The sequence below is a fragment of the Pteropus medius genome, unplaced genomic scaffold (genome assembly GCF_902729225.1).
Source record: "Pteropus medius unplaced genomic scaffold, Ma_sr-lr_union100, whole genome shotgun sequence".
Lineage (NCBI taxonomy): Eukaryota > Metazoa > Chordata > Mammalia > Chiroptera > Pteropodidae > Pteropus > Pteropus medius.
The window spans coordinates 4,480,179-4,492,457 of NW_024356248.1; the positions used below are offsets into that span (position 1 = coordinate 4,480,179).

General features: G+C 36.3%; 1 protein-coding gene across 1 annotated transcript; it reads left to right on the top strand.

Annotated features, from left to right (window-relative positions):
• The first annotated feature begins 4,324 nt into the window (after positions 1-4,324).
• Positions 4,325-5,269, top strand: LOC120600798 (olfactory receptor 5G3). Its single transcript, XM_039860328.1, has one exon. The coding sequence runs from the start codon at positions 4,325-4,327 to the stop codon at positions 5,267-5,269; it is 945 nt and encodes a 314-aa protein (XP_039716262.1).
• The last annotated feature ends 7,010 nt before the right edge of the window (positions 5,270-12,279 follow it).

The window sequence follows — 12,279 nt, forward strand, 5'->3', positions numbered from 1 at the left end:
TAAAATATGTGAATTTCTTCTGGTAGCTTGAAAATTTTATAATTTATTTTTATTTATTTTGATGTTAACCTTTCAAATTGTGTATAACAAACTTCTATTTCTTGAGTTATTACCTTAAAACCACATCAGTATAAAAGATGCTAATATTAGGACATTTATATTCCTTACTACTTTTTTTCCATAGCCTGATCTTGACAGATTATATTATTATTCTTAATGCTCCTAGTGACAAATTTCTTAATTCTCAGAATAGACTTACATATAAAATACTGCATCAATGTTTAAACAATTTTTAATAACTCCCTACACCAAGAGTAGGAGATAGCTGAACAAACAGTGCCTGTAAAACTCCCTCATCTTTCATTTCATTTGTGTTATTTACATTACTATATTAATAGTAGCAGTATTAGTATCATTACTGATTGTACTGCTCTTATATCACCATTTCCTATAATCCCCACAATTTTCTGATCTTGGTTCTCTCTGTAATAGTATTCACTCTAATGAATGTCGTATGGCAGGATATTGTGGAAAATTTTGAGAACAGTTTGAGTTTTTTCTTCTTTAAGAAAAAAAAAACTCCACTTTACTAGTATGAGCTATGAATTACTTATTTTCTATTTTTTTCTTAAGACATATTGTGTACTTTTATTCCATAGATATAGATTTGCTTATGTTTCAGAATTTTTATTTTACATATTACGTCTCTCTTCTTCAGAGATACCAATTATTTGTATGATAGATTGGCCTTCCTATTTATTTTCTCTCTGAACATTTTAAAATTGTAGTTTATTTTTAAATTTTACTTTTAAAAAATTTCTCAGACATATCTTTAATTTCTATGATTGTTTTACATCATGTCTACACTCTTTTTTTGTTTTGTTTCACTTGACTGAAGATTTTCATATCATTTTCTTTTTTGATCTTACTTCTCATCACCTGACATAATATTGGTGTTTTTTTTCCAACCTTGTTATTCCACAGAATGGATGTTTTTATTTTTATAAATGTAATAAAGAAGAATTTTTGTTTAATTTGCTCTGTTAATAGAATTATTTTTCCTATTATTTATCATATTACTTTTTCTTGTTTAGCTTTATCATTTTCTTTTTTTATAAATTTGTTTTCGTTGTTTTTGTATTGCTTTTAATTGTTTTCTTTTTTTAAAAGAATAACAGGGAGAAATACTTTTCCCCGATATCTTTTAAAGTATATAACAATTTTAATTGCTAAATATAAACCATCAAAATTTTTAGATTTTGGGTGTTTATTTTCCACAAATTCAACAAATATTACACAACACCAGTTATTGATAACCTTCTAAGTGAGATACCTGATAGGAGTTAAAAATGAGCTACCAGTGAAATGTTATGGGAATTGATATCAGCTGTAATTTCTTTAAATTTTAAAAATTTTTATTTTTTTCAATTATACTTGACATACAATATTATATTAGTTTCAGGTGTATAACACAGTGATTAGACATTTATATGACTTGTAAAGTGATCACCCCAACAAATCTAGAACTCATCTGACACTATATATAATTATTACAATACTACTGACTATATTCCTCATGCTGTTTTTATTGGGATAAACAATAAGGTTCTCAGAGAAGGTGGTGATTGAGATCGTTCAACCTATGTCATCAGACTCTACACCTTCTTCCCTCTCATGCGACCCTTCCAATCCAAACAACTTTCTTGCTTCTCTTTCTGGTACCCTGTATCTGTTCATCTCATTACTATTGCCTGGAATATTTCCTCTTAACTTTAGTTATCTAAAATTTGTCTTTCCAGACTAATTCCTTCTTTGAGAATTTTCTCATCTACTGTAGTTTATAGTGATCTGTCCTTTCTTTGGAGTCCAGTGACTGGTTTTTATTTTTTGCCTAGAGATAAGCAAATGCTACTCTGAACTGTTGTTCTATTTTTATGTCTAGATATTATCTCCTCAGCTATGCTCTAGATCCCTAACAACAAATGACATTAATGAGCACTGACTTTATGGTAGACTCTCTTTAAGTACTTTAAATGTATTATTTCATTAAGTTCTTCCAGCATCTCTATGCCCTAGAAGCCATTGTTTTCTTTATTTTACAGATTAAGAGAATGAGGCACAGAGAGATGTAGAAACTTGCTCTAAGTGACAAAGTCAATTGAGATTTACACCCAGGCAATATGGCTCCAGAATGCAGGCAGCAAATTACTTACCCCTGCTGGTTCTGGCTGCTCAATGCATCACTACCCACTGATAGAAAAGAGGGCTCTCTTTTGGCAAAGGAGAATCCCAAAGGGGGAAAAAACACATTTAAAAAAAAAAAAATCCTTTCTTTAAGAACAGACGCAGTTAGGAAATCATACTTGGTCCAGATGCCACGAAGATCATTTTAATTTTGTCCCTTTAGGTGTAAGCTCTTGAGGTTTTAGTTCTTTTGGGACCCGAGAGAACCCAGAAAATGTCCCTTCTTATGTGCAGTATGCAGATCAATGTGCAGATCATGGGGTAACTGTTTCCTCCCAGGAGCTTCAAGGTACGGGACTTGACTCCTTCCCTAAGTACCTAGAAAGTCCTGCCTCTTGGGAAAGACCACTGGTATGAGGGGAGTTGAATGTCCCATTCCTGCTTCTAGAAAATGATCGTTTCCTTCAAGCAGTTAATGGAAATACATAAAGGATATTTTTAAAGACGTGAGTATGCTGCGTTTGGATAACATGAAGTTTTTGAAATCTGGAGGTGAAACATCAGGATGAGTTTGGACTTTGGAAATATAACCTCTCGACCCCAGGCTCTCTAAATAGAATAGACCTTGGCATTTTGTTCACATCTTTATGAGACTAAACAACAGGTTTGTGTGACTCTGAACTGAATTTCCTGTTTACTTCTTTATATAGAGAGATACCATAATGTCCATTAGATCTGTTAGGTATGAAAGGGGCGTAGAGATTATTTTTCTTGTTTTATGGAAGACTCAAAATGACTTATATTCAAATAAATAAATAGATAAAAAACTAACACACAAATGAATAAATGAAGAAGGAAAGGAGGAAAATAGGAAGAAGGGAAGGAAGGAAGGAAAAACAAAAGGAAGGAAGAAAAGAAGGAAAAAAAAAGGGTTCAGATCGAAACTAGAAGCAGTCTATACTATCTCCTATCCTCACAAACCTATGTTGACATATTTGAATGGTCATAAACAAAAAATTCATGCAATGGATGACACTTCTAATGTAAGCCTACTATTGTCTTTGTGACTGCTGAAAATATGCTACATATAACATTAAGCAGGTAATCATGATAATGATAAAATAACCATAAATTGAATAGATACAGTCACTATATCACATATCAAGTCCCACATATAATTATTGTATAATTCAAGAGTACTATATTAGTTTTATTTTATTTAAAGACAACATTCATTGAAGTGATAATAAACATTATTTAAAACCCATTTTTTTCCATAGAAATTATCCTACGTAATGTTCTTCTATAAATTTTAAATAGCTTAATTTTTTCCTTAACTAATGAGTAAGAAAGTAATATTTTCTTGATAGTGTTTCCTGCATAAAATATTATGTATTTACATACTTCATTACTATAATAGATATTGCCTGACAGATTTCAGAACATGTACCTTAAAAGAACTTTATAAAAAATATGAGAAATCGCATGAAATAATGCTACATTATTTTAGTGCAACAGATGCTTAATTTTTTATACAATTTCTATGAAAAGTTGCTGTCTAACGTTTTTCAGATCACTTGATCTCCAAGGCAGGACTTCTCCATTTCTTCCATGGCATCGTATATCTTTATATAAGTAACCTTTTTGTCATTTGTGTGTTATCCTTTCCACATTCTTTTATAAATGGGAATAGGAAATAGATTGATAAGCACATGTATGAACTATGTTTTAATAATATTAGAATAGTGCTGGTCTTTCAATAAGAACAGGAAGGCCCTACCTAGTCTTTCCTGATGGCTGTGATAGGGTCTGATTATCTCACTGGTTTTCACAGTGTTCCTAGTAATGGTATCCATATGCGGGTTTTATTATTCCATCAGCCTGTAAGATGAAACATGAAGAGAAATTCTCATTTTAAATACAATTTTTATAGCTTGAAGGAATTTAAGATAATATAGTTCGACTCTTTTTTAGGGAGAGACTATCAAATCCAAAGAAAACAGGGGCAAATTACCCAAGTTTACACAGGATTTTTGCACAAGTGCACAGACCTACTGTACAGAAATATTGTCTTCCAGTTCAATGATTTTTCAATAACTGTCTGTTGTATATCAGTTCTTTCTTAGATTACAAGTGACCAATGGAAGACAAGAATCAGACAACAGTGACTGAATTTCTGTTTTTGGGCCTCACAGATCATCTCCATCAGCAGATTGTCCTCTTTGTCATGCTTCTCTTCGTCTATCTTGTCACACTGGGAGGGAACTTGGGCATGATCACTCTCATACGGATCGATCCCAGACTCCACACACCCATGTACTTCTTTCTCAGCCACTTGTCCTTTGTAGACACTTGTTCCTCTTCTTCCATTGCCCCCAGGATGCTGGGTGACATCTTTGCAGAGAAAAGAAGTATCTCTTTCATGGGCTGTGCTGCACAGATGTGGTTTTTTGGCCTTTTTGTGGCGATGGAATGTTTCCTCCTAGCTTCGATGGCATATGACCGGTACATGGCCATCTGTAAGCCCTTGTTGTATACACTCATTATGTCCCAGAGAGTCTGTGTGCAGCTGGTGGTAGGGCCTTATGTCATGGCTCTTGTAAGCACCATGACTCACACAGTTCTCACTTTTGGCTTACCCTTCTGTGGTTCAAATATTATCAATCACTTCTTCTGTGATATTTCACCACTGCTTTCACTGGCATGTGCAGACACCTGGATCAATAAGGTAGTGCTTTTCACCCTGGCTGGAGCTGTAGGAGTATTCAGTGGCCTGATCATCATGATCTCGTACATTTGCATCCTGGTGGCCATCTTGAAAATCCGGAGTGCAGAGGGGAGGCAGAAAGCTTTCTCCACATGTTCCTCTCACCTGGCAGCTGTATTCATCCTATATGGGACTCTTTTCTTTATCTATGTTCGGCCTGGCTCAGGTTCCTCCCTAGATATCAATAAAGTGATTTCTCTATTTTACACTGTGGTCATCCCTATGGTGAACCCCCTCATCTACAGCTTGAGGAACAAGGAAGTAAAAGATTCATTCAAGAGGAAGTTTGAAAGTAAAACTTTTCTAATAGGTAGGTAGAATAGAATTCTATTTTTGTCGCACCATAGATGTTGGTGCTGAATGTACAATAAAAAGAACACTGGATTAAAAATCAGAAGCTGCATGTAAGTCCTGACTCTGCCAATTCGCAGGTTAATGAAAGCTGGTATAGTTCTGAAATATTTTTCTGCCATAGTCTTGTTCTATGATATATCACTGGGCTTCAAAATAATACTAGAATGGATTGAGAATATGTATGTGCAAATGTACTGGAAGAAAATGAAGGTAAATATTTATAAATTGTGGGTGTGTGAATACTATTTAATCTAGACATGAAAAGTAAAAGTTATTATGGAAAAATCAAAGCACCATAAGCAATAGTAAGAGCCAAATAAAAAATGAGAGAAAATATTTGTACACATGTGCCAAAGAATGAGAGAATATCCTTAATATTCAAAGAAATTTGCAAAATTTACAATGAAAAAATAGATCAACAAATATGTGAATATGCAATTCATAGAAATAGAAATGTAAATTGCCAAAAATTGCATGTAAAATGTTCCACATTAAGATCGAACAAGTAGTAAAATAAAATGAGATTACAAGCAGTGCCTTTCAGGCAGAGGAAATAATTGAAAGTTTTCAATGATGGTGAAGTTCCTATTTGACTATGTACACTGTTATTATTTCCTGCTGATAAGATGAATTGCAGATAGGATGAAATACTACATTTCTCCAAAGTAATTTGGTAGTTTCATTTAAAACTTTATATGGCATTTGACCTAGAAATCCCAACTTTAGAAAACAGAGATATCAATGCAAATACATAAGATTATGTCTATTTCAGTATTATGTGAAGTGGCAAAGAAAAATAACAGAAATAACTTGAATATCCATCATGTGAAATCTTATGCAGCGATGAAAAGACTGAATTAGGTAATCACATACTCACCTGGAGAGAACTATTGTATGCTGTCACTGTTAGGTGAAAAAACATCAAGTTGAAGATCAATGTGTAGCACTGATTATTAAGGAAAAGGGCTAAAGCTCTGCAATGAATAAAACATATATGCATATGCATGTGTAAAGGAACATAAAGAGGACCATAAAGAATACACGACAATCTTTTGACTGTGATTACTTCAATGCGAGTGGCATTGGAGGTAGGAAAAGAGAGGTTTTATCATACACATTTGAATCATTGCTTAATCATGCCCTCTGGTGCTACTGGGGCTCGATTAAGATGTACCATTTTCATCTTATGATGGATGGCTGCTGTGCCCGTCTGACATTATTTATTGGAGGATCTGCCAGGACCCAGCTCATGTGGCAGGTCTGGATGCATACTCACACTATGCCCCTTGTGCAAGGGTTCCCTGTTTTCCTGGGCCCAGAAACAGCCCAGGAGCTCTTTCTCAAAAGTTATAACTTTTTTTTGTTGCAGATGGCATAGAATTTCGTAAAGACTAGTACCTGCGTTATTCTCCCACTGAAACTTGTCATGAACTCCATACTACAACTTGCATCATAGCGTCCATTGTGTCATGTGGCCCAAGTGGCACTACTTCTTGCACTGCAAATGAGACCTACTACAGAGCTGTTCCTTGCCCTGCATCCCACCTGACACTGGCCGCCTCTGTGCCTTTGGGGGCACGGTCTAGAGAACTATCCATGCTGTGGTATATGTTGCCTCCCAATTCCAAAGAGGGCCATCAGCAGACACTGGATCCTTCTTCAGGAATTTTACTTTATGGGGATGTTATAGCATGCCCCTCACTGCTGGAGCTGTGATAACTTAGCTCATATAAATCTTCATAGGGTTTATCTCCCACCCTTGGAGCACATGTGTTTAACCAAGGCCTGTAATGTTCTAGCAGCTGCTAGTATAACCTGCTCTATTAGTATGATGTTATCAATACAGTGCTGTTACACTCAGTGTAGGGGATAGGGGCCAGATATCTTAGGAGTCAGTTATCTGCAGACTATATTAAAGAGGGCAGGAGAGTTAACATAGCCCTGAAGCAATGTTGTAAGTGAGTATTGTTGTTCATCTCACATGAACATAAATGGTTTCTGATTCTTTTTTTCTAATCAGAATAGAAAAGAATACACTCTTCAAATCATTGACTATACACTATGTACGGGACTCCTCACATGTGGTCTCCTGTATAGTATGCTGCTATTGGGCTGCTACTTGGTTGAACTTGAAGCAGTTACAGCCATTCTCTAGGAATATCTGATTTCTTGAGGGGCCAAATTGCTGAATTAAATATGTAACGGGACCACCTCCACTGCATCTTTTATGGTTTTGGTGGTTGCACTGATTTCTAGATTCAAGTGTTCTGAAGTCTTCCCATGCCCACTGACTTCAAGAAGCCTAGATCCATATCAGCACCTCATGCCACTTAGCTGCTCACCAAGCTGAAGTGTCTCTCACTAGTGTTTTTCTTTATTGTTTAGAGGAAGGAGTGTTCTCTCAGGGAACACCGATGTCTTCCCTGGTTTGATATCATAAATACTTTCAAGCATCTCTATATCTCTGAGCTTTGAGACTCCTTCTTCAACGCTGTGCCATGGAGGTAATGATATCTTTACCTTATAATGGCAGGCTGTTAGGTTTTCAAAGATTCAGGGACCCATCCCCATAGCCCATGAGGTTCAGCTCTTGGTATCTTCCTACAAGCTAACTTGTGAGTCGCTTGAGTTCTCCCTCCTCAGTAAATTCCTCTTTACTCAGCTTTGCATCCCTCCCATCCCGAGCACATGTGCTCTGTATACCTCCCCAGGCTTTCCTAGTTCTGGCTGGTGCTTATCCATCAAGGCCTGTAACTCTTTTTGTGAACCATAGGGATAATTCTTCTTAGTCATCGGGACACATCATTTCGAGTGTGGCCTTAGGTTATTAAGTCTGAAGGCCAAGAGGCGAAGTGGAGTTAGATCTTAAGAAAAGCACTTATTTACTTTGGCAGCATCTGACTCTGGTGAGCCCTCTTTCTATTCTCTAGGCAAAGGGAGGCAGCTGTCTTCCAGCAAGGGGAAGAGGACTATTTCTGCAGGGTCAGAAGCTTTGGGGAGTCAAACATATCCACACAGATGTCTTAATTTCAGTTCTCAGTTTTCAACTCCTTCCCCATCAGACTCCTGAATTTTGTACAAGAGACTTCCAGAAGTTGTGAATTCAGTTTCTTTATTCTTTGCTTTTCCACCATCGGGTTCTTAAACTGAGAGTTCATACAGTCTTGCCTCTTATTGTAGGAGATGAGGATCTTTTTAAACTGCTTATCTGACTTTGACATACCTTGAGTTGGTAATTATCTCGCCTGAGTCTGTTATTTTCATCCTTTAGCCTGTTAGTGGAATTTAACAACAACCAACTTCATAGTTCTGTAGTTACCATATCCCTGACATATTGGAAATAATCTAGAGGTTAGATCTCTTCTCCACTAAGAAGAGATCTAACCTCTAGAACACTTGAACTACAATAGAATTCTGTAAAGACTAAAAGTCAATTCACTTGAGAAAACTGGATCTCAAGTGGATGGGTTAGTGATAAATTTCAGAGGCAACTTCTTTGAAAAATGCAAAGAACTATTGACCACCGAGTTTTTATATGCTAAGCTTGATCTTCTGGGTTGAGGACAGGATCTTGAAATAGTGCCCATGGGTCTGTGTGTCAAGGCAATGCTGGCCTTTTGTGGTGTGGAGCGTCATACACTGTTTCACTTTAAAAGTGAATTGACCTTTTAAAAAAAGTGAATCAACCTTCTGAATCTAAGCATTTTCTCAAAAATGAGGAAGTCCTTTACTTAACACCATAAAACTTAATGTCAAAGAACAAGACTACAATTTTTCAACTTTCCATGTTACAGTGAGAAAAATGCTCTGTTTTTGTGTCTATCTTAATACTAGAGGCTTAGATAGCAGGAAAAGACTTGGATTGTTTCTAGAGGTTTTGTAACAATGTGAAATGTCGACCTTTCTAGCTCCATCTTGTTCCAGCCTGCTTTGTGAGGTTAATAGTTTCTGCTTTGTCCTGCAAATAGACATGTGAATCATTAGAGGAATTCTGCTTGCTACTTGAGTTTTACCAAAACAGCTCCTTACCAGAAACTTTCTGTTTGGAGGAGATAAGGAAAGTGTGTCAAAAAATAATGATGGTTTATCAAAGATTTGCAGGAATCTAGTGACTAGACTCACATTAACTTAAGTCAAGAGACCAAGAACAACCTTTATTTTACTCCTACTGGTGACCAAATGTCTGTGGTTGTCTATCATCTTTTGCACCTCCCATTTCCTTCTTTCCTTGATATAAAAGAAGCCTAAGTTCTTATTTTCTTAAGATGATTCTTTAGGACACTAGTCCACCAACTTCTTGGCTTGCTGGCTTTCCAAATAAAGTTGCTATCTTTGCCCTAACACCTTGTCACTCGGCTTATTGAGTTTGGGTACAGTTTGAGACATAAATGTCCAACAAGAAATCTATCCATTTCACTCTCCTCAAAAAAGTCTGCAAACAATTTGGAGGTGAGTATCAGTAAAGAAACAATTACCTGAGATCTGCAACACTGTGTAACATTACTAATGATAATAATTTAAATTCTTCAAAGTAACCTGCTGTTTCATATTTGAATTTACTTCTGGCAATGTTGTCCTATTTTTTGGTTTGGTCTATGCTTGAAAAGTTCAATGTTTTATTGTGATTGTTCTGAGTTGCTACCCAATTATTTGCTGTTTACCTTTTCTGACTTCACCACCACCACCACCACCACCACTACCACCATCATCATCATCTTCATCATCATCATCGTCATCATCATCATCCCTGGAAATCAGGCTATGAATGTTGTTCTAATGATTGGCAGCAGCAATATTACTACCATTGACGGAAAATCTGCTATGAGGGCTGTTCAGTGCTGAAAGCTTTTCCTGCATATTTTACATTTACAAAAACTCTGTGAGGTAAATATTGCACTGAAGAACAAACAAAAAACCCTAAAAAGTCATTAACTCAAGCATTTATTAAGAATGCCGAAATACAGGGAGCAGTTTAAAATGAGTGCTCTGTGGGGATTAAGAGCTGAAAGGTTATAAGACTGACTAGGAGGACCACTCACAGGTTAGTTTTGTTCTGAGAATTGTTCACTGTTAACATTCTCAGAAAGTATGAGAAAATAAATTATATTAATCACAGAACAGGATGTTGGAACATAGATTTAAGACCTCAGAGTAACAGTGATTGGCAACTCGATTTGCATTTGGAAATAAGGGGTGGGGAGGAACATTTGGAATGAAGATTCTTTGGGGATAGCTCAGAGGTGGTATTTTGATTTCCTATGATTGCTGTGACAAAGAAAAAATTCTGAGATGCCTTAAATTAAATTACAGCAGCCCAGAGAGTAGAAGGAAGAAACAGGAGAGGTAAATCAGTTAACAACTGCAGGGCAAACCCAACAAAGACTGCCCACTGTTCTGAATGTATCTTGGAACTAGCTTCCAGGTGGCCATTAGCATGTTTACAGACAGTCATTGTACCAGTTTGTACACTTGAACTGGAGTAGCTTCTTTAACCTGAGAAGTATTCAATTATTGAAACATTTATATTAATATATCTTACTTTCACACAAGAAAACCATGAGAACTGCATTTCTCTCAATCCATTAGGATTTTTTTTTGTAAGTCTAGTAAAGATGGAATTTGAAGTAATCAGACAGGAGAAAGACAACATGCGACACAGAAATTATTTTGACAAAATACAGAATCTTTGTCTTCAAGACGAGTTACTTAAAAGACAAAATTAAAACACTTTCACGACCTTATCAAGAACAGACCAAAATGTCAAGAAAACTTCATTCTTTTAGTAGACAAGAGAAAATAGTTGCAGTTTTACATGAGTACACCTTGTTGCAGGAGTGGGGGAATCACATTCTTTTTAGGGATCAAGAGAAGCTTTCCAGAGAAAGTGTTGTCTGACATCATCTAACCTGTCTGTATTAGATTCCCACTGCTGCCCTAACAAATCACCACAGACTGAGTGGCTAAAGGAATACACACTTATTATTTTAAAGCTTTCTAGGTCAAAAAGTTTTATGTAGGGTTCACTGGGCTAAAGTCAAGGTGTTGATGGTATTGCATTGCTTTCTGGAGGTTCTAGGAAAATAGTCATTTCACTGCTTTTTCTAGCTTCTGGAAGTGCCTACATTCTTTGACTCATGGTCCCCTCCCTAAATCTTCAATGCAGCAAAGTTGCACATCTCAGACCATTACCTCCTAGTCACACTACTCCATAACCACAGCCCAGAAAGTCCTACCAGATCATGTCATCTCAAGGTCCTTAAGCTAATCATATCTGCAAAATTCCTTTTGCCATGTAAGGCAACATAGTCACAGTTCCCAGGATTTGGAGATAGACTTCTTTGGGACCATTATTCTACCTGTCACACCATCTTCTCAGATACTATATTTCTTCTGTGTGAAGTGTCATTTCAACCTAGTTGAGTGTTCCTGCCTCCTTTTCTTTATTTATCCCCTAATTCCAATCTGGAATGTTTTTCCTGTTAACTTCAGATTATCTCAAACTATTTAATGTGTTTCCAGACTAAATCCTCCCATAAAATTATTCCCAACCACTTCAGCTCACAATGATCCTGCCTTTTTCTAAAATCCTGTGATAAGTTTTGCCTTGAACCAAGCAAGTGATACTTTGAACTATCATTTCCCTTTTAATTCCCACTTCTGCTTCTTCAACTTTGCTATAGTTTCACAAAAATGATGAGACATTAATGAGCACTTATTATGGGGCATGTGCTCTTGTAAGCATAATGAACGTAATAATTCATCAAGTCTTCCAATGTCTCTGTGAGCAAAGTACTGTTATTATCCCCATTTTACAGATGATGATATTGAGGCACAGAGAGGTAACAAAAAAGAAACTAAAAAGAAGACAAACAAAACAGAACAAAACAAAACCCACTTGTCCAGATGAACAAGATGTAGATCTGGCTTTGAACCTATGCCTCGGGATCCAGAGAGCGTACCACTTCGCTTCACCC

What these genes read in the sequence shown, in the direction of transcription:
- LOC120600798 (XM_039860328.1), top strand. Translation starts at nt 4,325, where the DNA reads ATGGAAGACAAGAATCAGACAACAGTGACTGAATTTCTGTTTTTGGGC.